At 46.5% G+C, this 25,870-nt stretch overlaps 1 protein-coding gene across 1 annotated transcript in view; it reads left to right on the forward strand.

Moving 5' to 3' along the window:
* The first annotated feature begins 225 nt into the window (after positions 1 to 225).
* Positions 226 to 25,870, forward strand: part of LOC139155900 (protein ENL-like) — a 33,690-nt gene continuing 8,045 nt past the window's right edge. Inside the window, exons 1-8 of the mRNA XM_070731264.1 lie at positions 226 to 261; positions 9,666 to 9,846; positions 12,972 to 13,054; positions 16,447 to 16,590; positions 17,477 to 17,602; positions 19,544 to 20,137; positions 22,990 to 23,077; positions 24,296 to 24,407. Of these exons, the coding sequence (XP_070587365.1) occupies positions 250 to 261; positions 9,666 to 9,846; positions 12,972 to 13,054; positions 16,447 to 16,590; positions 17,477 to 17,602; positions 19,544 to 20,137; positions 22,990 to 23,077; positions 24,296 to 24,407 (1,340 nt within the window). The 5' untranslated portion in view covers positions 226 to 249. The remainder of the gene's footprint in view (positions 262 to 9,665; positions 9,847 to 12,971; positions 13,055 to 16,446; positions 16,591 to 17,476; positions 17,603 to 19,543; positions 20,138 to 22,989; positions 23,078 to 24,295; positions 24,408 to 25,870) is intronic.

Consider the following 25,870-nt stretch of genomic DNA (forward strand, 5'->3'; position numbering starts at 1 on the left):
GAGGGGGTTCCGGTTCCGGTGTGGAGGCGGCAGCAGAAGCAGCGCTGGCGGCCAAGCGAGCGTCGGAGGGGGCCGGGCCCAGCGCGGCGAGGACAACACGCCAGGCCCGCTCCCGCCCGGCAGGCAGCCCGCCATGAGGAGGCGGCGGCGGGAGCAGCAGCAGCACCAGCCGCCCCTCGAGCCCTGAAGGCAGCCGAGCCCCGTAGGCCCCAACCCGCCGGGAGGGGGGGGAGCCGGCCCGGCCCAGCCATGGACAACCAGGTGAGGAGCGGGAGCCCCTCCCTTCCCCCCCCCGCCCTCCCAGGAATGGGCGGGGCCGGGCTTCATTGGGCGCGCGGCGGCCACGCCCACACTCTCTGGAAAGGGGCGGGGCTCGGGCAGTGAGCCACGAGGCTGGCCACGCCCACGGGGGTCCTCTTGCAGCCCCCACCTTTTCCCTGCCTGCCTTTTGTTGGGGGGGGGCGGGTGTGAGATGAATGGGGTGCCCTCCCCTTTGAAATGGGGGGGGGGGCAAGGAGAAACCTGCCCCAGAGGGAGGGAGGGGAGGAGCCTGCCCACCTGAAGGGGCGTGGCTTCCTCAAGGCAGGGGAAGGAGGGATAGAACAGAATTGGGACAGACTACAATAGATAGAATAGAATAAATACAATAGGAAAGAATATAATAGAGAAATGAAAAGAAAGAATGGGAGTAGAATGAGAAATGGAATCTAACGGAACCAAATAGAGGAATAGAAACTGGAAGGGACCTTAGAGGTCATCTAGTCCAGCCTCCTACTCAAGGACGGGAGCGGAGGCTGTTCCACCAACCCACCCAAATGGTTGCCCCCCCCCCCAACCTGTGTGATGGAGGCAGCATACAAAACGTTCCCCCATCCGGTATGGCGGGGGGGGATCTTTCTCCATAGAACCAGTCCCTCCCTGGTGCCAAAAGGTTTGGGGTTTGGCTAGTGTAGAGGAAAGAAGGACCAAAGGGGACGTGGTATTGGAGGTGCTGCCCCAGAGAGGAGGGGGTCAACCTATTTTCCAAAGGACCTGAATGCCAGACAAGGAACAATAGATGGAAACCAGTCAGGGAGAGAAACAAGGGGGTTAGATTGGAAGACCTCCAAGATTCCTTCCATCCCTATTCTGATTGATTGATTGATACAGGTAGTCCTTGACTTAAAACCACAGTGGACCCCCCTAATCCCTGTTGTTAAGTGGGGACATTTGTTAAGTGAGTTTTGTCCCATTTTATGACTTTTCTTGCTACATTGAGTAATATCTATCTATAGTTATTGTATCTATTTGATCCTTGTAAGCCGCCCTGAGTCCTCAAGGACAATCTAATAAGAGAAATAAATAAACAAATAATAATCACTGCAGTTGATAAGTTACTAACCTGGCCATTAAGTGGATCTGGCTTCCCCTACTAACTTTGCAGTTCAGAAGGCTGCAAAAGGGACCACCTCCCTGCCATTTGCGAACTCCCACCGGCTTCCCCATTGGTCATTGCGGGATAGGGTGTCTTGGAAATTCCACACTGGTTGCCAAGCACCTGAATGGCAATCGCATATAGCAATAGCATTTAGACTTATATCCCGCTTCCTAGTGTTTTTACGGCCCTCTCTAAGTGGATTACAGAATCAGCCTCCTGCCCCCAACAATCTGGATCCTTATTTGACCCACCTCGGAAGGACAGAAGGCTGAGTCAACCTGGAGCCAGTGGTGAGATTTGAACTGCTGAACTACAGATAGCAGTTAGCTGAAGTAGCCTGCCTATCGCTGGGTAATGCTACAATGGCTGCAACTACCTTGTTTTCCCCAAAATATGATCTCTCCCAATAATAACCCAATCAGGCTTTTGAGTGCATGGCAGTAAGACTAAGTGCTTATTTCGGGGTGCAAACAAAATATAAGACAGGGTCTCTTACTTTCAGAGAAACACGGTTACAAGTTGCATTCCTTGTTCAGTGCAGTACCTCCAAATGAGGAGGTCATGACCAACGGGGGCTTGTAAAGCAAAGGTGGGCAGCAGGCAATTCTGGTAGACATATAAACCATACATAATTACAATTTGCCAAATCGGTAAGCTGCAAATAATAGCTTATAAGCAGCCCTGAATTTACCTATCATAACAAAGTCGGTTAGTGTGTTGCAGGAAGTGGTTAGGATAGCAGAATTGGAAGGAGCCTTGTAAATCCACTGCTGAAGCAGGAATCCCTGCACCGTTTCAGACAAATAGGTGTCCAGTCTCTTCTTGAAAACCTTGAAAACCTTCAATGATGAAGCAACCACGGCTTCTGAACACAATCTGAAGTTCGTTGGGGGAAAGATCAAAAGCAACATGAAAAAATATTATTTGACTGAAAGAGTAGTAGATCCTTGGAACAAACTTCCAGCAGACGTGGTTGGTAAATCCACAGTCACTGAATTTAAACATGCCTGGGATAAACATATATCCATCCTAAGATAAAATACAGGAAATAGTATAAGGGCAGACTAGATGGACCATGAGGTTTTTTTCTGCCGTCAGTCTTCTATGTTTCTGGTGGCAAGCTGTTCCACTGTTTTGACTGTTCTCACTGTCGGGAAATTTCCCCTTAATTCTAGGTTGCTTCTCTCCTTGTTCAGTTTCCATCCGTTGTTCCTTGTCCAGCCTTCGGGTGCTTTGGACAATAGTTTGACCCCCTAGTCTCTGTAGGAGCACCTCAAATATTGGAAGACTGCTATCATGTCTCTGGCGGTCCTTCTCTTCACTAGACTAGCTGTGTCCATTTCCTGCAACAGTTCATCGTATGTTTTAGCCTCTGAAGTCCCCCCATCGTCCTGGTTGCTCTTCTCTGCACTCTTTCTAGAGTCTCAACATCTTTTTTATAGTGTGGTGACCAAAACTGGATGCAGGATTCCAGGTGTGGTCTTCCTTTATAGATTGGTATTATTAGCTCCCTTGATCTTGACTGTGTATCCTTCTGTTAGTGCAACTTGGGATTGCATTGGCTTCTTTGGCTGCCACCGTACACAGGTGGCTCGTGTTTTAAGTGACAGTCCACTAGGAAAGTAGCCTTGCCTGAGACAAGGAAAAATGGCAATTGGGGGAAAGAGATGAGCCTTCTGGTTAATGTAGAAGAGAAGTTATTTAGCTATGCATCAATTGGATTTGTCCTATTCCTTCCAACTTTTATAAACACCCAGGGCATCTTGGTCAGGAAAACGAGGGAAAGCTTGCATCAACAGTCAAACTCTTTGGGTAGGTAAGGTCGAAGCATAGGATCTAACTCTTTGATGGACATCCAGAGCTACAACTTGAGATGTCCCAAAAACCGATATTGGTGGGCCTAGTGCTGTGATGGTGAACCTATGCCATGCGTGCCACTGTTAGCATGCGGAGCCATATGGGTGAACAGTGCAGTCAGGTGGTAGGGAAAGCAAGTAGGATGCTTGGCTGCATAGCTAGAGGTATAACAAGCAGGAAGAGGGAGATTGTGACCCCCTTATATAGAGCACTGGTGAGACCACATTTGGAATAATACTGTGTTCAGTTCTGGAGACCTCACCTACAAAAAGATATTGACAAAATTGAACGGATCCAAAGACAGGCTGCAAGAATGGTGGAAGGTCTTAAGCATAAAACATATCAGGAAAGACTTCATGAACTCAATCTATGTAGTCTGGAGGACAGAAGGAAAAGGGGGGACAGATCAAAAGCAACATGAGAAAATATTATTTTACTGAAAGAGTAGTAGATCCTTGAAACAAACTTCCAGCAGACGTGGTAGATAAATCCACAGTAACTGAATTTAAACATGCGTGGGATAAACATAGATCCATCCTAAGATAAAATATAGGAAATAGTATAAGGGCAGACTAGATGGACCATGAGGTCTTTTTCTGCCGTCAGACTTCTATGTTCTATGTTTCTATCGAAACATTTAAATATGTTAAAGGGTTAAATAAGGTCCAGGAGGGAAGTGAACACAAGGACAAGGGGACACAATCTGAAGTTAGTTGGGGGAAAGATCAAAAGCAACATGAGAAAATATTATTTTACTGAAAGAGTAGTAGATCCTTGGAACAAACTTCCAGCAGACATGGTTGGTAAATCCACAGTCACTGAATTTAAACATGCCTGGGATAAACATATATCCATTGTAAGATAAAATACATAAAATAGTATAAGGGCAGACTAGATGGATCATGAGGTCTTTTTCTGCACAACCATGCCATAACTAGATCGCAAGTTGCAGGGAAATGCTTCTATATCGGAGGGCACCCGAGACTTTGCCATGGGTCAGCTCCAGTGTGCATAGACATGCTGGCCAGCTGGTTTTCGGCCTTGGGAAAGGCCATTTCGCCTTCCGGACACGTCAGGGAAACTTCCCTGAAGTCCTGGAGGCAAAAAGTCACCTAATGGACAAACCAGACGTTTGGCAAAAGGCACGTGGTGGTGTTTTCTGCACTCCGGAGGCTCCAGGGAAGATTCCTGAAGCCCTGGAGTGCAAACAAACAGCACAGTGGGCAAAGCGGAAGTGCGGTTCCCCGAACTCCCGGTTTGCATTCTTTTTCATGTGCCAGGCTTCAGAAAGGCCTGTGCGCATAGGGAGGGGGAAGCACACGCTTGGGGGGGAAGGAAGGGGTGTGGGCACGTGCACGCCTTGTAGCACACCCACACACAAAACCCTTTTGGCACGTAAAGGTTCACCCTCACTGGCCTGGCATGGACATGAAAGTCAGCTGTGCCGTCACAAGGGCCCATCAGTCTTAGTGCCAGAACAACTGTTAACAGTTGGGCAACCTCTGTTCTCACCATGCTGCATGTCTGGACCACTTTTGATACTACTTAGTATTATTATTGATTTGATTTGATTTGATTTGATTTGTATGCCGCCCCTCTCCGTAGACTCGGGGTGGCTAACAACAGTAATTAAAAAACAGCATGTAAATCCAATACTAAAACAGCTAAAAAAAACCTTATTGTAAAACCAAACATACATACAAACAAGCATACCATGCATAACTTGTATAGGCCTAGGGGGGGGAAATCTCAATTCCCCCGTGCCTGACGACAGAGGTGGGTATCTTCCACCCGACAGCAAAGTGTTGGCTTTATGTCAGTTTATCCTGTTGCCCCACCACAAGTCCTATTCAGGAGAAGGGACCACAGATAATCCTCCCCTGACCTTGAGCACCACTGAGTGCAAAACTTTGGTTGCCAACCCAGGCGGTGGTTGTGTGAGTTTGTCCCAGGTAAAGACCTTTCTTGCCACTGTTAATGTGAATCGCTGCCAATGTTAAGTGAGTAAAACAGTTGTAAAGCGAATCCAGAGGTTGCAAAAGGTGGTCATGTGAATTCTGCAATTCGTGTTTTGGTGCTTTTTATAACGGGGAACACAATCCCTAAACATAAAGTCTAGGTGTATTTCTGAACAGACCCTCCGCTCCCAAGCTCCGTTTTTGATTACCTGCTTTCAGGCACCTGCTTTCTCAGGTGAGGAAATGATTTAGCCGCTGGAGCTCAAAGGCTGCAAAGGGTCCTCCTGAGGCTATCTACTCTGGGCTATGTCCTTTCGTTCCCACAAACCCGTGGTAACATATCCCTAAAGTGGCAGAAAACACTAACAACTGAAGAGGCAGAATGTGGCTCCTGTCAGTTTGTTGCTGTTGCTGTTGAAGGCACAAAAGAGGCTGTAGATAAATCTATCTCAGCATCTATTGTTGTCTGTTCTGCCGGCATGTTTCAAACCCCCGTAATTACAGGGTGATTAGTCCAGGAAGACACACACCACACGATAAAAGGAAAACCCAAAAGTTTTTATAAACAGAAAAGCAGAAACAGCTCCCTTTTTAAATGTCAAAGGGATTTTCTGGTACACACAAGGCACAAGTTAAATGCAATCCAATTGCTCACCCAATAACTGGGAAATTGAGTCCAATTCTAAAGTCCAGAGAGTCCACACACAATGTTGAACAGCTCAAAAACCACGATCTTGACAAAACAATGAATCAGATAAACTGCCATGAGGCTAAAACACCAAGTAGCACTAATTACTGGAGCCCCACCCAACCACAGGTGACCTCATTTTCTCTTGTAATAATCCTTCAGTTGTCTCCTATGCATCACTCTACGTATGCGTGGATGTGTCATTAATTCTTGTTCAGAATCCAGAGATGATATGGATGATTGATCTCCTGGGCTGTCTGCCAAACTCCCCTCTCCCCTGTCACTCATGCTTCCTTGGTCAGAGGAGGCTTCGTCAGCAGATTCCATCAGGAGCAAAACAGGCCTGCGGCAAGTGGGTGTTTCCCCCACATCCACCTGCACATTCCTTGGGGCAGGAGCTGGGCCAGAGCTAACCACAACAGTTGTCCTACTATTGCAGCACCATTGAGAGCATCCGAACCTAGGGCATTCTCGCACGATGTAGGAGCAGCTCCGTAGCGGATAAAAAAGCTCTGCAGAGAATCATTAGAACTGCCCAGAATATCATTGGGCTCCGGCTACTAGCGCTGGACGATACCTTCACATCTCCCTCTTTTAGAAAGGTGCACAACCTTCTCCGAGACTCTTCTCATCCTGCTCACAATCTTTTTGGACTGCTGCCTTCTGGCAGAAGAGACAGAACAATTAAAACGTGTGAACCACATGTTTTCTGAACAGTTTCTATCCCAGAGCTATAATTGCACTTAACAATGTACTAGGGGGTCACTGTCAGTGAGTATTCTGATCAGGGACAGGTTACAAGCGGTGTGCCACAAGCATCTGTTCTGGGTCCTATTCTTTTTAATATGTTTGTGAGTGATATAGGGGAAGGCTTGGGAGGGAAGGTTTGCCTATTTGCCGATGACTCCAAAGTGCAATAGGGTTGATATTCATGGAGGGGTCTGTAATATGGTAAATGATTTAGCTTTACTAGATAAATGGTCAAAGCAATGGAAACTGCAGTTTAATGTTTTCAAATGTAAAATAATGCACTTGGGGAAAAGGAATCCTCATTCTGGGTATTGCATTGGCAGTTCTGTGTTAGCAAAAACTTCAGAGGAGAAGGATTTAAGGGTAGTGATTTCTGACAGTCTCAAAATGGGTGAACAGTGTGGCCGGGCAGTAGGAAAAGCAAGTAGGATGCTTGGCTGCATAGCTAGAGGTATAACAAGCAGGAAGAAGGAGATTGTGATCCCGCTGTATAGAGCGCTGGTGAGACCACATTTGGAATACTGTGTTCAGTTCTGGAGACCTCACCTACAAAAAGATATTGACAAAATTGAACGGATCCAAAGACGGGCTACAAGAATGGTGGAAGGTCTTAAGCATAAAACATATCAGGAAAGACTTAATGAATTCAATCTGTATAGTCTGGAGGACAGAAGGAAAAGGGGGGACATGATCGAAACATTTAAATATGTTAAAGGGTTAAATAAGGTTCAGGAGGAAAGTGAACGTTTTTAATAGGAAAGTGAACACAACGTGAGAAAATATTATTTCACTGAAAAAGTAGTAGATCCTTGGAACAAACTTCCAGCAGACGTGGTTGGTAAATCCACAGTAACTGAATTTAAACATGCCTGGGATAAACATATATCCATCCTAAGATAAAATACAGGAAATAGTATAAGGGCAGACTAGATGGACCATGAGGTCTTTTTCTGCCGCCAGTCTTCTATGTTTCTATGTTTCTGGACAATGCTACTTGATCTGTTGGGTGGATGTTGGATGGTTCAGGTGGGAAATTGTGGCTGGTTGAACAGATTGTTACATATGTTGAGATTGGTCTTTGAATAGAATAGAATAGAATAGAATTCTTTATTGGCCAAGTGTGATTGGACACACAAAGAATTTGTCTTTGGTGCAGATGCTCTCAGTGTACATAAAAGAAAAAGACACATTTGTCAATAATCATGAGGTACAACACTTAACGATTGTCATAGGGGCCAAATAAGCAATGAGGAAACAATATTAATATCACTCTTGAGAACGCAAACAACAAGTTACAGTCATACAATCATAAAGGGAGGAAATGGTAATAGGGATAATAAGGAAAAACTAGTAGTAATAGTAGTGCAGACTTAGTAAATAGGTTGACAGTGTGGAGGGAATTTGGCGTCATACGAATTTTGTTGCATGGGTATACTGTGTATACAATGGCAATACAAAGTATTTATTTAATTTTATTTATTTAATTAATTTGTTGTTGAGCTGCTTTGCTGTGACCTTGTACCTGAGCTGGAAAGGCTTGTCACCCTCTGACTGCTAGAATAGCTAAGAAAATCCAAGGTATACCTTTGCCTCTGAACCACATGTGTGTGTTTGTAAATGACCCTATATTTTCACAGCAAATCCTACGTCACAGTTGGAAAGGAGGTATGCCTACAGACATTGGGTCTGTCATCTGGGTGGAGCCATTTGCTGGAAGCTTGGTCTGCAGTTCGTGCGTGAGAAATTAATGTTCAGTACGCTTTTTAAGTTTCCAGTAATTGAGAGGGGCACACATCCTGACTGTTCGGTTCTAAAATATAAACTGTTGGGGTCTGGATGGGAGTCAACAGACTCAAACTCAACCCTGATAAGACAGAGTGGCTGTGGGTTCGGCCTCCCAGGGACAATTCCATCTGTCCGTCCATTACCCGGGTAGGGGGGAAACTGACCCCCTCAGAGAGAGTCCGCAACTTGGGCGTCCTCCTCGATCCACAGCTGACATTGGAACATCATCTTTCAGCTGTGGCGAGGGGGGCGTTTGCCCAGGTTTGCCTAGTGCACCAGTTGCGGCCCTATTTGGACCGGGACTCACTGCTCACAGTCACTCATGCCCTCATCACCTCGAGGCTCGACTACTGTAATGCTCTCTACATGGGGCTACCTTTGAAAAGTGTTCGGAAACTTCAGATCGTGCAGAATGCAGCTGCGAGAGCGGTCATGGGCTTTCCTAACACCAACACTCCGCAGTCTGCATTGGCTGCCGATCAGTTTCCGGTCACAATTCAAAGTGTTGGTTATGACCTATAAAGCCCTTCATGGCATCGGACCAGAATATCTCCGGGACCACCTTCTGCCGCAGAAATCCCAGAGACCAGTTAGGTCCCACAGAGTGGGCCTTCTCCAGGTCCCGTCAACTAAACAATGTTGTTTGGCGGGACCCAGGGGAAGAGCCTTCTCTGTGGTGGCTCCGACCCTCTGGAACCAGCTCCCCCCCCCCAGAGATCAGAATTGCCCCCACCCTCCTCGCCTTTCGTAAGCTCCTTAAAACCCACCTCTGTCGTCAGGCATGGGGGAATTGAGATATACCTTCCCCCTAGGCTGTTACAATTTTATGCATGGTATGTTTGTGTGTATGTTTGGTTTTTAATAAGGGATTTTAGTAATTTAAATATTAGATTTGTTTTATGCTGTTTCTTGTTATTGTTATTAGCCGCCCCGAGTCTACGGAGAGGGATGGAATACAAAACTAATGAATGAATGAATGAATGAATGAATGAATGAATGAATGAATGAATGAATAATAAAATCAGTTTTTCTCAATTAACATCCTTCAGTTGAGCTGTCGCATGAGCTGCTGAGTTCCCAGCCAGTTGGAAAAATCTGGTTTTAAACAAAGGAATTAGCTCACCATTTACCTGCTAGATCTAACAGTCAAGGTGTTCTTGTCTTCCTCCGCCCTCCCCCTCCCCTCCCACACCGCCTTCCCCATTCCTAGTGTACAGTCCAGGTGAAGTTGGAGCTCGGACACCGTGCCCAGCTGCGCAAGAAGCCCACCACGGAGGGGTTCACCCACGACTGGATGGTCTTCGTACGAGGCCCGGAGCAGTTTGAGATTCAGCACTTTGTGGAGAGGGTTGTCTTCCGTCTCCATCAGAGCTTCCCTAAACCGAAACGTGGTGAGCACGGGATATTTATTTATTTATTGGATTACATTCGACTTCTATGCCACCCAATCCCAAGAGGCAACCTAGAAGTAAGGAGAAGTTTTTCTGACCATGAGAACAGTCGATTAGTGGAACGGAATTTGCCTTCAGAAGTTATGGGAGCTTCATCACTGGACGAAGGGAGGTTGGACTAGATGACCTACAAGGTCTCTTCCAACTCTGTTAATGAAATACAGTGGTACCTCTACTTAAGAACTTAATTTGTTCCGTGACCAGGTTCTTAAGTAGAAACGTTTGTAAGAAGAAGCAATAGGAATCAATGTAAAAGCAAATAATGCGTGCGATTGGGGAAACCACAGGGAGGGTGGAGGCCCTGTTTCCTCCCAGGAGATTCCTAGAGAGGCCCCATGGAGGCTTCTCCCCGCCTTTTCTGGCCCTGCTTCCTCCCAGGAGATTCCTAGAGAGGCCCCACGGAGGCTTCTCCTTGCCTTTTCCAGACCTATTTCCTCCCAGGAGATTCCTGGAGAGGCCCCACAGAGGCTTCTCCCCGCCTTTTCTGGCCCTGCTTCCTCCCAGGAGATTCCTAGAGAGGCCCCACGGAGGCTTCTCTCTGCCTTTTCTGGCCCTGCTTCCTCCCAGGAGATTCCTAGAGAGGCCCCACGGAGGCTTCTCTCTGCCTTTTCTGGCCCTGCTTCCTCCCAGGAGATTTCTAGAGAGGCCCCACGGAGGCTTCTCTCTGCCTTTTCTGGCCCTGCTTCCTCCCAGGAGATTCCTAGAGAGGCCCCACGGAGGCTTCTCTCTGCCTTTTCTGGCCCTGCTTCCTCCCAGGAGATTCCTAGAGAGGCCCCACGGAGGCTTCTCTCTGCCTTTTCTGGCCCTGCTTCCTCCCAGGAGATTCCTAGAGAGGCCCCACGGAGGCTTCTCCTTGCCTTTTCTGGCCCTGTTTCCTCCCAGGAGATTCCTAGAGAGGCCCCACGGAGGCTTCTCTCTGCCTTTTCTGGCCCTGCTTCCTCCCAGGAAATTCCTAGAGAGGCCCCATGGAGGCTTCTCCTTGCCTTTTCCAGTTACAGTTTTGGAGGCTCGGGCTTGTAAGTGGAAAATGGTTCTTGAGAAGAGGCAAAATAATTTTGAACACCCGGTTCTTATCTAGACAAGTTTGTAAGTAGGTAGAGGTATTACTGTATTATGGTGTGGGGGAGTGGGGGTGTGTGTTTCTCTTGAGGAGGAAGAAGAAGAAGGAAGACATTTTGCTTCTCATCCAAGAAGCTTTTTCAGTTGTGACTGGATGCTGGGTGTCCAGCAAACCTAGAAAATAGGGAAATCAGGGAAATTGGCGGTTCGGGAAATATCAGGGAATTATCAGGGAATTCGTGAAAAAAACAGAATAAATCAGGGGGGAAACCAAACTGTATTAAAATGTTTAAAAGTCAGGGGGAAATCAAGTAGAAAAAAACCAGATTGCACTGCCTGGCAGAGTCAAGCAAAAATGAGCATAACTGTAGCAACAACTTGCTTCCTCAGCTACCGATATTTCTCCACGGCTTAGCCGTTTGGTATGACATCATCCATAGTAACTGAATCTAAACATGCCTGGGATAAACATATATCCAGATAAAATACACAAAATAGTATAAGGGCAGATTAGATGGCTCATGAGCAGTGTTCCCTCTAACATGAGTTGTGCGCTATAGCGCAGGAGATTTGAGATGTCTGCCCACGAGTTTCCAATTCCAGCGCGGAGGTCTGACCTCTGTGCTGGAATTGGCAATTAGAATAAGGGTACCAGACCTTGATCATTTGTCCCGACTCCAAAATGCGGCGTGGTTTTAAAATTGACTGGATTGGATTTCCACCGTGGGGAAGGAGCGGGGAAGACAGAAGGAGAGAAAAGTATGGCTTTTTCTAATTGGATATTGTATTTTTTAAATTTTCATTGAAGGCATTTGTAATTGCTTCTAAATGATGTTGGTTTTGCTTTTGCAAAAAAAAAAAAATCAAAACAACCTCCTTAGGTGCAAGTCAGCCGAAAGTCCTAGAGAGACTGAAGGTAGATAATTCATTAACAATCAAGGCATGTCAAACTGATCTGTGTTTTACTGAACTAGATACTGGATATAGGATACTATATGTAGAAGTTGTTTAGAATAGAATAGAATAGAATACAATTTTTATTGGCCAAGTGTGATTGGACACACAAGGAATTTGTCTTGATGCATATGTTCTCAACGTACATAAAATAAAATATACATTTGTTTATGGTTATTCCCAGTTTCTGGAAGTGTTGTCTACAAGGTGGGAAGATGTTCCTCTAAAGAGATGTCTCTTGTGGCTTGTACAGATATTTTAAAATGTGAAACATTTTCTAACAGCCAAGATGGAAGGGACCTTGGAGGTCTTCTAGTCCAACCCCCTGCTTAGGCAAGTTGCAGGGAAATGTCAGGGAAATATCAGAGAATTTCCGAATTCCTTCCCCTTGGATGCCCTGTCACACGCAGAAGAAGAATGGGTCCAAAGATGGGCTACAAGAATGGTGGAAGGTCTGAAGCATAAAACGTATCAGGAAAGACTTCATGAACTCAATCTGTATAGTCTGGAGGACAGAAGGGAAAGGGGGGACATGATCGAAACATTTAAATATATTAAAGGGTTAAATAAGGTTCAGGAGGGAAGTGTTTTTAATAGAAAAGTGAACACAAGAACAAGGGGACACAATCTGAAGTTAGTTGGGGGAAAGATCAAAAGCAACATGAGAAAATATTATTTTACTGAAAGAGTAGTAGATCCTTGGAACAAACTTCCAGCAGACGTGGTAGATAAATCCACAGTCACTGAATTTAAACATGCCTGGGATAAACATATATTCATTGTAAGATAAAACACAGGAAATAGTATAAGGGCAGACTAGATGGACCATGAGGTCTTTTTCTGCCGTCAGTCTTCTATGTTTCTAAGCAAAGCTGTGTGCACAGCTCCGTTTTTGCCACTGGTCCTTTACCTTTGTGGTAGCAACCCACTACCGGTAGCAGCGTGTCTTCCTTTACTCCCAGCGCTTTGATTCTCCTCCCTGCCATTCGCCTGTTTTGCAAGGTGCTGCTGGGGGGGTTTGCTAACACTTACTTTGCTTCCCCCCCTTACAGTTTGCAAAGAGCCCCCTTACAAAGTGGAGGAGTCTGGCTACGCTGGGTTCATTATGCCCATTGAGGTCTACTTCAAGAACAAGGTATCACTTTATATTTCCTTCCTCCTCCTCTTCCCACCTTTCCTTTCCTGGCCAACCCCGGGAACCAATTTTACCTTCCTGTTTATCTTTTATATTAGCAATAGCGGTAGACTTAGACTTATACAGTGTTCCCTCGATTTTCGCGCGTTCGAACTTTGCAAATAGCCTGTACCACGGTTTTTCAAAAAATATTAATTAAAAAATACTGTGTGGTTTTTTTCCTATACCACGGTTTTTCCCAACCAATGACGTCATATGTCATCGCCAAACTAATAAATTTTGCAAATAAATAACAAAAAATAATAATTCTTGTTAATAAATAATTATGTTTATAAATATCAGGATCACTAAGTGTCTTATTCAATGTTGAGTACCAGTAATAGTGGTGAGTAAATGGTTGTTAAGGGAATGGGAAATGGTAATTTAGGGGTTTAAAGTGTTAAGGGAAGGCTTGTGATGCTGTCCATAGCCAAAAATGGTGTATTTACTTCTGCATCTCTACTTCGCGGAAATTCGACTTTCGCGGGCAGTCTCGGAACGCATCCCCTGCGGAAATCAAGGGAACACTGTATACCGCTTCACAGTGCTTTTACAGCCCTCTCTAAGTGGTTTACAGAGAGTCAGCCTCTTTCCCCCAATAATCTGGGTCCTCATTTGACCCACCTCAGAAGGACGGGAGGCTGAGTCAACCTTGAGCCGGTGGTGAGATTTGAACCGTTGAACTCCAGCCAGCAGAAGCAGCTTGCAGTACTGCACTCTAACCACTGTGCTACCGTATATTCATTTCTTGCCTTTTAAATCTAAGGCAAGATCTGGACAAACAGAAAACTTTGCTCTTTTCCTATAAACCAGTGTTTCCCAACTTTGGCCACTTGAAGATATCTGGACTTCAACTCCCAGAATTCCCCAGCCAGCATTCACTATGGAGACAGGGCATTCGCTGGCTGGGGAATTCTGGGCGTTGAAGTCCAGATATCTTCAAGTGGCCAAGGTTGGGAAACACTGCTATAAACCATAATGTGTACCATGTTTCCCCAAAGCTAAGAGCCAACCGGGAAATAAGTTGTTTTTTTCAGGATGCTCGTAATATAAATCCTGCCCCCAAAACAAGGCCCAGTTCAGATTGTCAGCCCGGGTGAACCTAGACACTGCAGATCAACATAGTCAACGTGTTGATTGACGACAAGCAGGACGTCTTACACATTTATAGATATGAATTTGCTTCTCTTTTTTCTCTACTTTTTTTCCTCCCTCTCTTTCTTACCTTTCCTAAATAAGTGACAACCTACTAAAATATATTTAAAGTTCTTACACGTTTATATGTGTACTTGTACAGTCTTTTTCTTTTATGTAACCCTTCCCCATTTATTCTCAATGAAGATTATATTAAAAAGAAAAAAAAGATTGTCAGCTAGATCAGTGGTCCCCAACGTTTTTTCCACCAGGGACCAGTTTCAGCAAGACAATTTTTCTATGGCCCGGTGGGGGCGGAAAGGGGTGTGGTTGGGGGCGGGATTAAGCATGGGGGTCCTCCCCACCCCTCTTTCCCGCCATTGCCTTCTGGCCAGCAGAACCTGCCTCCCAAGCCCTCTTGCCCGGCGAGAGGCGAAGCGCTGGAGGGAGGGGGTCAGGCCGGCCCTCCTGCCTCTCCCCCAGCCAAAAACGCAAAGGCATGCCACGGCAGAAGCTAAAAGAGGCTTGAGCCTCTCGGTCCTTCTTGCCCCTCTGTCCCGTCCATCACCCTGCCTCCTGAGGCCTCTTGCCCGGCGGGAGGTGAAGCGCTGGAGGGAGGGGACGGCGGCAGGAGGGCCGGCAGCTGCTGACTCCGCGGACCGGTGCAACATGCCCCGCGGCCCGGTACTGGTCCGCGGCCCGGCGGTTGGGGACCCCTGAGCTAGATGGACGCATTTAGTACCGTATTTCCCTGAAAATAAGACCTACCTGGAAAATAATTGGTTTCATTCATTTTTGATTTGATTTGACTTCTGTGCCACCCAATTCCGTGGGACTCAGGGCGGCGTACAACAATATAAAAATACAATAGTAAAAACAAGTCAAATATTAATTGCTAAAAACTATTTTTAAAACCCACTATAAAACCCACTCTGGGGTCTTATCAAAACAGCATGCATACCTATCAATCATAAGTAGTGTTGGGCGAACCCAACGAAGTTTCGAGTTCGGCGCTCGGGAAAGCGCCAGGAAGCGCCACCGCCCAGCTGTCACCTTCCGGAACAGTCGGGGGGCTTCCCGGTGCTCTCCCAAACCCGAACTTTTGCCGAACCTCCGGGTTCAACATTCGGGAGACCGCTGAGAAGCGCCCTGGCTGTTTCGGAAGGTGACAGTTGGGCGGCAGCGCTTCCCTGTTTCAGCTGGCCAGGAAGGACGGGCGGCGGCGCTTCCTGGTGCTCTCCCGAACCCGAACTTTTGCCAAACTTCCAGGTTTGGTGTTTGGGAGACCGCCGAGAAGCGCCCTGGCTGTTTCTGAAGGTGACAGCTGGGCGGCAGCGCTTCCCAGAACAGCCGGGGAGCTGTTGGCCGGTCAGGAGGCGCAAAAGGAGGTGGGGAATCCCTCGAGGGGATTCCAGGGGCGGAGCTTTGACGTCACTGAGACGTCCTTCCTGGAGTCCCCATTTCAGCCGGCCAGGAAGGATGGGCAGCGGCGCTTCCTGGTGCTCTCCCAAACCCGAACTTTTGCAAAAAAATTGGGTTCGCTATACCGAACCGCACAAAGTTTGGTACGAACCCGAACTTTGCAGGTTCGGTTCGCCCAACCCTAATCATAAGCCCTAATATGTGTCTTTTGGAGCAAAAATTAATATACAATCTGGTCTTATTTTCGGAGAGAGCCAGGTATACTGTATATGTTTACTTCATTCCAGCTCTGATCCCACCTGTGCTGATCATTCTGGCCCCAAACTAATCAATAATGTGCCTCTGGGAAAATAGATGAGCCCTTAACCTTGAAGCTCATGTCCAAAATGTTTTGCTCAAACTAGTTTAAAAAACCACGACCCTGTGCCATTTTGAATATTGTGTTCTACCGCTAACTGTGGCACGATGACAGCTGAAGTGGATTCCAGGTTTGCTCCTGTACAAATCAGCCAACGCAGGGTTTTATTTTGCCATATTGTGGCCAAGATTTTGTTGATATATCCGCATGTTTCCATCCTGTACTTCGACCCTGCTTTTTTTAATGTTGACAGGGCCTCCTCCTCCTCCACCACCACCGCAGAAGGATTTGCCAGCAATGTGGTCGGGTTTGGAGTGAATTTCTCCGGCTATTCTCCGTTCTTCTCGTTCAGCTCTTTTTAGCGGAGAGCGGCCGGAATTGCAGGAGAGGGATTCACGTGGTCGGCTTCAATCTCTGAGATTTTTGCCTCTTCTTTCAGGAGGAACCGAAGAAAGTGTGTTTCACCTACGACCTCTTCCTCAATCTGGAAGGAAACCCCCCGGTCAATCATTTGCGCTGTGAGAAGCTCACCTTTAATAACCCCACCAAGGAATTCCGTCACAAGCTCATCAAAGCCGGAGGGGTGAGTCATTCAGGGGGGCAGAAGGGAAATTGTCTTGTGGTCCTTCTTTTTTGGGTTAGTTTTGTTGTTCATCTTCAGTGGAGGTGACTACTACTCTTTCAGTAAAAAAATATTTTCTCACGTTGCTTCTGATCTTTCCCCCAACTAACCTCAGATTGTGTCTCCTTGTTCTTGTGTTCACTTTCCTATTAAAAACACTTCCCTCCTGGACCTTATTTAACCCTTTGACATATTTAAATGTTTCGATCATGTCCCCCCTTTCCCTTCTGTCCTCCAGACTATACAGATTGAGTTCATTAAGTCTTTCTTGATACGTTTTATGCTTAAGACCTTCCACCATTCTTGTAGCCCGTCCAAAGACAGGCTACAAAATTAGATTTGTATGCCGCCCCTCTCCGAAGACTCAGAGCAGCTCACAACAAGAAACAGCACAAATCCAATACTTAAAAACAATTTAAAACCCTTAATATAAAACACAATCATACATCTCATACAAGCAACATGAGAAAATATTATTTGACTGAAAGAGTAATAGATCCTTGGAACAAACTTCCAGCAGCCGTGGTTGGTAAATCCACAGTCACTGAATGTAAATATGCCTGGGATAAACGTAGATCCATCCTAAGATAAAATACAGACTAGATGGACCACAAGGTCTTTTTCTGCCGTCAGTCTTCTTATGTTTCTGTGTTTCTATGAACAACGACAAAGAAACTATTCCGTGTGTCTTTTTTCGACTGGTTGGCTAGGGAATTCTGGGAGTTGAAGTCCACAAGCTTTAATGTTGCCGGGTTTGGAGACACCCACCCACCCCGTGTGACCTCGATTCTTGCCTGATGAGAAGCAGCTGTAGACTTTCCAACATTGACCCTCGCTTTCTCCCCAGGTGATGGTCATGCCCGAAGGTGCAGAAACCGTCTCCAGGCCGAGTCCTGACTACCCCATGCTTCCCACCATCCCTCTCTCGGCCTTCTCTGATCCTAAGAAGTCCAAGCCATCCCATGGGTCAAAGGTGAGTCCCTCTGGAACGGAGGTAGTCCTCAGTTTATGGGTGTAATTCAACCCAAAACGCCTGGGGTTAATTTGAAAGGCTTGTTTTAGGGAGTTTCACCCATGTTTTACAACTTTTCTTGTAGTTATTAAATTTAGCCATTATAAATACGAATCCATCACCAAGTGCAGTGGTACCTGTACCTAAGAACACCTCTACTTAGGAACTTTTCTAGACTTTTCTAGTGTGTGTTTAGAAAATGGGGTCTTTTAAATGTTTTTAGTAGAAATTTAGATTTGTTGTAAACTGTTTTTTCACTTTGTTGTGAGCCGCCCCGAGTCTGCGGAGAGGGACGGCATACAAATCTAAATAAACAAACATAAACATAAATAAACAAACATAAGAACCGGATGTTCAAGAGATCTTGGAGTCTTAATGGACAACGAATTAAATACAAGCCAGCAGGTTGTGGCAGCAGCCCCAAAAGCCAATGCACTCCTCAATTGCATTAACAGAGGGATGCAATCAGTAGTAATAGCAATAGCATTTAGACTTATATACCGCTTTCTAGTGCTTTCACAGCCCTCTCTAAGGGGTTTACAGAGTCAGCCTCTTGCCTCCAACAATCCTCATTTGACCCACCTCGGAAGGATGGAAGGTCTGAGTCACCGGTTGGTGAGATTTGAAATGCTGAATCTACAGCTAGCCGTTATCTTGCAGTGCCACCCCGGCTCAAGGTCATGGGAGGTACTAATACCACTCTTTAAAGCAGCGTTTCCCAACCTTGGCAACTTGAAGATATTTGGACTTCAACTCCCAGATTTCCCCAGCCAGCATCCAGTTGCAGTCCAAATATCTTCAAGTTGCCAAGGTTGGGAAACACTGCTTTAAAGCCTTAGTAAGACCACACCTGGAATCCTACATCTAGTTTTGGAAAAGATGTTGAGACTAGAAAGAGTGCAGAAGAGAGCAACCAGGGTGATCAGGGGACCGGAGACTAAAACATACAAAGAGAGGTTGCAGGAACTGGGCCTGGCTAGTTTAATGAAAAAGAAGGACCAGGGAGACATGAGAATGGTCTTCCAATATTTGAGGGACTGCCACGCAGAAGAGTGGGTCAAGCTATTTTCCAGGGCACCTGAAGACCAGACAAGGAGCCGCCCCGAATCTACATAGAGGGGTGGCATACAAATCTAATTAATAATAATAATAATAATAATAATAATAATAATAATAATAATAAAGTGAACAAGGAGAGATTCAACCTAGAAATGAGAAACTTTTTGACAGTGAGAACAATTCACCAATGGAACAGAAACTGCTTTCGGAGTCATGACAGTTGGTTAGAAAGGAGGAAATAAAAGGAAGCTCTACATAGGAAATGTAAATATGTTAAATTAGAATTGTATTGTTAAGAAAGAAAATAAGTACATATGTGTAAAAATGGAGAATAATTAAGACACAAGACAAAATAAACAGACTTTAATATAAGAGATAATATGAAAGGGGTTGAAGAAATGGATTTTTACATAAAACTGAATGTAAACCATGGAGATCTAGCGGCGTAAGATAAACCAAGATAAAAAGGTTGCGCTGTCAAGATAGACAGCATGTCTTGTTTGTTTTCTTAGCACTTCTGGTTTTTGTCTTTTTCTTTCTTTCTTTTTTTCATTCTTTCTTTCCTTCCTTCCTTCTTTTTTTCTTTTGTTTTTCTGTTTAGATGTGTTGAGTGTTATTACGGTTAGGATCTATAATCACCGATTGTATAATGTTTCTTTTAAATGTATATAAACTTAATTAAAAAAATAAAAAAAATAAGGAAGTCATGAGAGCTTTATCACTGGAGGCTTTCAAAAAGAGACTGGACTGCCATCTGTCAGGAATGGAGTAGGGTCTCCTGCTAACTAGATGGCCTCCGAGGTCCCTTCCAACTGTGTTAATTCTGCTGTTTTCTTTTTCTAGGAGGCGAACAAAGAGGGGGGCAAACTCTCCAAGCCCCACAAAGTCACCCGGGAGCATCGCGAGAGGCCCCGGAAAGACTCGGAGAGCAAAAATCCCTCTCGGGACCCTGAGCGGGAAGCTGGCAAGGCCTCCAAGGAGCCCTCCAAGAAGCACGCCACCGAGAACAAAGGGCCGAAGGAGGAGGGGAAGCCCCTCCCCAAGGCCGCCCTCAAGGAGGCCAAGCTGGCCCTGAAGGAGCACAAGGTGGAGAACGCCTCCCCCAAGGGGGCTCCCCCGCCCCCCGAAGGCAAGCAGCCCTCGGCCAAGCGGCCCCTGGCGGTGGAGTCGCCCAAGCCCATGGTCAAGAAGCTGAAGAAGAACAGCTCCAAGGCAGCCAAGACCCTCCCCACCAACACCCACCGCTCCACCACCAACACCACCTCCTCCTCGTCCGCCTCCTACGCGGAGAAGAAGCTGCCCAAGGAGAAGGGGCCCAGCGCCAAAGCCGAGAAGCCCAAGCCGGAGAGCGAACCCCCGAAGGCCGTCAAAAAGCCCGTGGAGGTGACCGTGGCCGAGGAGTCCAACTCGGAGGATGAGGCCTCGCCCAAGTCCGAGGTGAGGGCCGGTCCATCTCACTCACTCACTCAGCTGGCCAGGAAAGTTTCGGTTGATTGGACTCGGGGCAGCTTACAACATATAAAAAGACAGTATACAGTGGGACCTCTACTTACAAACTTAATTAGTTCCATGACCAGGTTCTTAAGTAGAAAAGTTTGTAAGAAGAAGCCATTTTTCCCATAGGAATCAATGTAAAAGCAAATAATGTGTGCGATTGGGGAAACAACAGGGAGGATAGAAGCCCTGTTTCCTCCCAGGAGATTCCTAGAGAGGCCCCACGGAGGCTTCACACTGCCTTTTCCGGCCCTATTTCTTCCCAGGAGATTCGTAGAGAGGCCCCACGGAGGCTTCTCCCCACCTTTTCCGGCCCTGTTTCTTCCCAGGAGATTCGTAGAGAGGCCCCACGGAGGCTTCAAACTGCCTTTTCCAGCCCTATTTCTTCCCAGGAGATTCGTAGAGAGGCCCCACGGAGGCTTCTCCCCACCTTTTCTGGCCCTGTTTCTTCCCAGGAGATTCGTAGAGAGGCCCCACGGAGGCTTCACACTGCCTTTTCCGGCCCTATTTCTTCCCAGGAGATTCGTAGAGAGGCCCCACGGAGGCTTCTCCCCACCTTTTCCGGCCCTGTTTCTTCCCAGGAGATTCGTAGAGAGGCCCCACGGAGGCTTCACACTGCCTTTTCCGGCCCTATTTCTTCCCAGGAGATTCGTAGAGAGGCCCCACGGAGGCTTCTCCCCACCTTTTCCGGCCCTATTTCTTCCCAGGAGATTCGTAGAGAGGCCCCACGGAGGCTTCTCCCCACCTTTTCCGGCCCTATTTCTTCCCAGGAGATTCGTGGAGAGGCCCCACGGAGGCTTCTCCCCGCCTTTTCCAGTTACAGTTTCAGAGGCTCGGGTTTGTAAGTAGAAAATGGTTCTTGAGAAGAGGCAAAAAAAATCTTGAACACCTGGTTCTTATCTAGAAAAGTTGGTAAGTAGAGGCGTTCTTAGGTAGAGGTACCACTGTATATCGAAATTCAAATAATTAAAATTCAGTTACAACTAAAGAACCAATTAAAATACATATATAACCATTCAATCAACAAACACATTATACATTCTTCGGCCAGGGGGGAGAATCTAATGACCCCAAGCTTGGCGGCATGCATGAGTCTTTAGACTCTTTTGAAAGGCGAGGAGGGTGGGGGCAGTATGAATCTCCGGGGCGAGCTGATTCCAGAGGGCCGGAGCTCCCACAGAGAAGGCTCTTCCCGTAGGCACCACCAAGCGACGTTGTCTAGTTCAGTGTTTCCCAACCTTGGCAACTTGGAGATATCTGGACTTCAACTCCCAGAATTCCCCAGCCAGCCTTGGAGGTATTCCGGTCCCATGCCACGTAGGGCCTTATAGGTCATAACCAACTCTTTGAGTTGGGTCCGGAAACCAATCGTCAGCCAGTGCAGACCGCGGAGTGTTGGAGAGATGTGGACACGCCTGGCTAGGCCTGTGACTGCTCGCACGGCTGCATTCTGCACCATTTGTAGTTTCCGAACACTCTTCAAAGGTGGCCCCATGCAAAAGCAACTCCTGCCCATTTGGGGTCTCTCTTTTTTCGCCCAGGGCATTCAGGCGACTTAACGACAGCCCGTTTAGTGACCGTCCGAAGCTGAGAGAGGGAGGGGCTTCCTGTTTTTCACACTTGGTGACCGTGTGACTTATAGGCGGGCCCACGGGAGCCACATTTAGGGCCGGTCACCAGCGTCTCCAGGGGTTGTCGCCTGATCCCCTTTTGCCACCTCCTGACAAGCAAAGCCAGCTTCCCTTCCCGTCCGACGGACCAAACAATTCCAGGGATTTGCTGAACAGACGTGGCCAGAGAAGTTTGTAAAAATGGGACCAGATTCACTTAGCGATTCTGGTCGTACGTCAAGGGAAACCTGTAAAAGAGAGAGAGAGAGAGAGAAGTGGTAGCCATCACAATCTGCAGGACATTTCAACGTTTATTTAAAACTACGAAAAACTTCAAAGCTTTCGTCCGTCCCTACTGACTTCGTCAAAGTGTAAAATCCCCATTGAAGAGATGTAGGGACTGACAAAAGTAGTAGTTGTTTAGTAGTTTTAAATAAATATTTAAACGTTCTGGAGATCGTGATGGCTACCGCTTCTTTATCAGTAACTATACCTGGAACTCGCATTTTAAGACAGTTATTTAGATAGAGAGAGAGATAGATGGAGAGAGGGAGGGAGAGATAGATAGATAGAGAGAGAGAGAGAGAGAGAGAGATAGGGAGAGTAGGAGGGACGGATAGAGAGAAAGAGATAGATGGATAGATAGATAGATAGATAGATAGATAGATAGATAGATAGATAGATAGATAGATAGAGATAGGGAGGGAAGGAGGGGCGGATAGAGAGAAAGAGATAGATAGATAGATAGATAGATAGATAGATAGATAGATAGATAGATAGATAGATAGATAGATAGATAGAGATAGGGAGGGTAGGAGGGACGGATAGAGAGAAAGAGATAGATGGATAGATAGATAGATAGATAGATAGATAGATAGATAGATAGATAGATAGATAGATAGAGATAGGGAGGGAAGGAGGGACGGATAGATAGAGAGAGAGAGAGAAATATAAATTAACTGCATGCTGCCTAGAGTCACTGACTGAGATGGTTAGCAACAAAAATTGAATGGATAGATGGGTGGGTGCTGGATGGATGGATGAATGGGTGGGTGGGTGGACAGAGGGATGGGGGTGGGTGGTTGAATGAAGGATGAACCTGAGAAGGAAGGGAAGCAGGGAGGGGGCTCTCTATTTTATTGACATTCTTCTCTCTCCTTCCTTCCTTTTCTGGGGGCGGCAAAGTCTGCCGTATCCAGTCCTTCCAACTCCAGTTCCAGCTCCGACTCCAGTTCGGACTCGGATTTCGAGCCGTCTCAGAACCACAGTCAAGGTGCGTGGCCTTGGGTCGTTCGGCCCTTTCCCAAAAACTCCCAAGGTTTGGATGAATCCTTAGGGCCAGGCAGCTGTTGGTGCCCACAGCCCAGCCGCCTCTGAATGCTGGAGGGCCATTCAAACACCGGCCTTGTAAGGTGGGTTGGTGTCCCAGCCTCTGTGTCCTGCAGCTGAGGGCCTGGCCCTCCTGGGCAGCCTTTTGGCCCCTTGCCTCTCTTAGGTCAGATTTCCTCAACCCGAGGCAACTGGACATCAACTCCCAGAATTCCACAGCCAGTACGGGGAATTAAACCCACTTGAAGCATGTTAGGACTCTGCTCATAATGGTTAGGTTAGGTTGCCAATATATTGGTTGCAGGAGTTGCAGACTGCCACAAGAGGGAGCTAGATAGAGTTCATAACTTATTTCTCTGAGTCGCCCTCTATGTTTCTCTGTCTGGCTACTCACTGTTAAGTTCGCTCTGCAGTCTCTCTGTATTATAGTCATGTATATCAGCTAAAATGTGTTTAGGCTTGATACCTTTGTTTGCTGATTATGACAAAGACCACTGGTAAGGAAGACTGTGTACTTGGTCATATTTGGAGTGTTATTCTGACTTATTGTGTGTCTGACTTTAGACTGTTTATCTGAGTACGTCATTTCTCAAAGTAAACTTTTAATTATTAGTTAGCGTATCTGCGTGTGGCTGAGTAGTTATTCACAACTAATCTCAATCTAAACGTTTCTTTATGTGCACAACCTTGGTAAACAAGGATTACTCTGCTCATACATTAAGCAAGCAGATTGGTACCTAGGGGTGCAGCACGGGCCCCCTCCCCAAAGATTGCTCTCAGGGCCACGCTGAAAGTGTCCGAACAGACTTCAAGGCTGGCCCCACAAAGAGCGAAGGGCTGCCCTGTTGGCACTAGGCTACTTCAGCGGGGGGGGGGGGATAATAATAATAATAATAATAATACGGAGAGGGGCGGCATACAAATCTAATAAATATAATAATAATAATACTATAATAATAATAATAATAATAATAATAATAATAATAATAATTTAGATTTGTATGCCACCCGGAGCGAAGGCAGCCAAGTCTCCTGCACTCGGCCCCTGATGAGGCCCGAACTCAGACTGCCCCCTTTCCTCCCAGCCCCAACCCCGTGCCCCTTCCCCAATTCCTCCCCTCCTTATTTCTTTTTTTTTAACGGCCTGCCTTCCTGCCTGCAGGGCCTCTGCGTTCCATGGTGGCGGACCTGCAGTCGGAAGAATCGGACGACGACGACAGCTCCTCCGGAGAAGAGGTGGCCGTGAAGTCCACCCCCGTCAGCCGAGAGGCCAGGTGAGTGCGGGAACGGTGCCCCCACCCGCCTCCTCTCTATAACCCTTTAGGATCAGCAGTGGGATCATATCACTATATAATTCCTTGGTAAGGCCACACTTGGAATTCGGCATTCAGTTTGGTTGCCACAATGCAAAAAGGATGTTGAGACTCTAGAAAAAGTGCAGAGAAGAGCAACAAAGAGGATTAGGGGGCTAGAGGCTAAAACATATGATGAAGGGTTGTAGGAACTGGGCCTGGCTGGTTTAATGAAAAGAAGGACCAGGGGAGACAGGATAGCAGCCTTCCAGTATCTCAGGGGTTGCTCCAAAGAAGAGGGAGTCAAGCACCTGAGAGCAGAACAAGAAGCAATGTGTAGAAACTAATCAAGGAGAGAAGCAACTTAGAACTAAGGAGTAAATTCCTGACAGTTACAACAATTTACCTGTGGAACAGCTTGTCTCCAGAAGTTGTGAATGCTCCAACACTGGATGTTTTTAAGCAGATGCTGGATAACCATCTCTCTAGTAGTGTAGGGTTTCCTGCCTAAGCAGAGGGTTGGACTAGAAGACCTCCAAGGTCCGTTCCAACTCTGTTGTTGTTGTTGTTGTTGTTGTTGTTATTATTATTATTATTATTATTATTATTATTATTATTATTATTATTATTATTAGAAAGAGAAAAGAAAGCAGAGACAAGGAAGCTATTCATGGGCCTTTGTGGACCTTTCTTTTTTTATAGCTAGATAACCTTTATTGTCACGTGTTCACACCAGCACACATTAAAATTGAGGTTGTGTTGCCTGCCTCAAAAGTGTACGCATACATAACAAGCAAATGGAAAGGAATAGGAGGAATAGGAATAGAATATAGAAAAGGAAATAAGAAAAGAGAAGATAGAAGAGGGTATATATACCCTTTTCCTCACAAAATAAGACCGGCACACATTAAAAATGAAGTGTTGACTGCCTCAAAAGTGTACACATACATAACAAGCCAATGGAATGAATGAGAGGAATAGTGAGATCATCCAGGGGCATGGGGTGAGGTATCATCAGTATGCGGATGATACCCAGTTGTACATCTCCACCCCATGTCCAGTCAGCGAAGCAGTGGAAGTGATGTGCCGGTGCCTGGAGGCTGTTGGGGCCTGGATGGGTGTCAACAAAAGACGGAGTGGCTGTGGGTTTTGCCTCCCAAGGACAACTCCATCTGTCCGTCCATTACCCTGGGGGGGGAATTACTGACCCCCTCAGAGAGGGTACGCAACTTGGGCGTCCTCCTCGACCCACAGCTCACATTGGAACATCATATTTCGGCTGTGGCGAGGAGGGCGTTTGCCCAGGTTCGCCTGGTGCACCAATTGCGGCCCTATTTGGACACGGAGTCACTGCTCACAGTCGCTCATGCCCTCATCACCTCGAGGTTCGATTACTGCAACGCTCTCTACATGGGGCGACCTTTGAAAAGTGTTCGGAAACTTCA

Source organism: Erythrolamprus reginae, unplaced genomic scaffold (genome assembly GCF_031021105.1).
Source record: "Erythrolamprus reginae isolate rEryReg1 unplaced genomic scaffold, rEryReg1.hap1 scaffold_109, whole genome shotgun sequence".
Classification (NCBI taxonomy): Eukaryota; Metazoa; Chordata; class Lepidosauria; order Squamata; family Dipsadidae; genus Erythrolamprus; species Erythrolamprus reginae.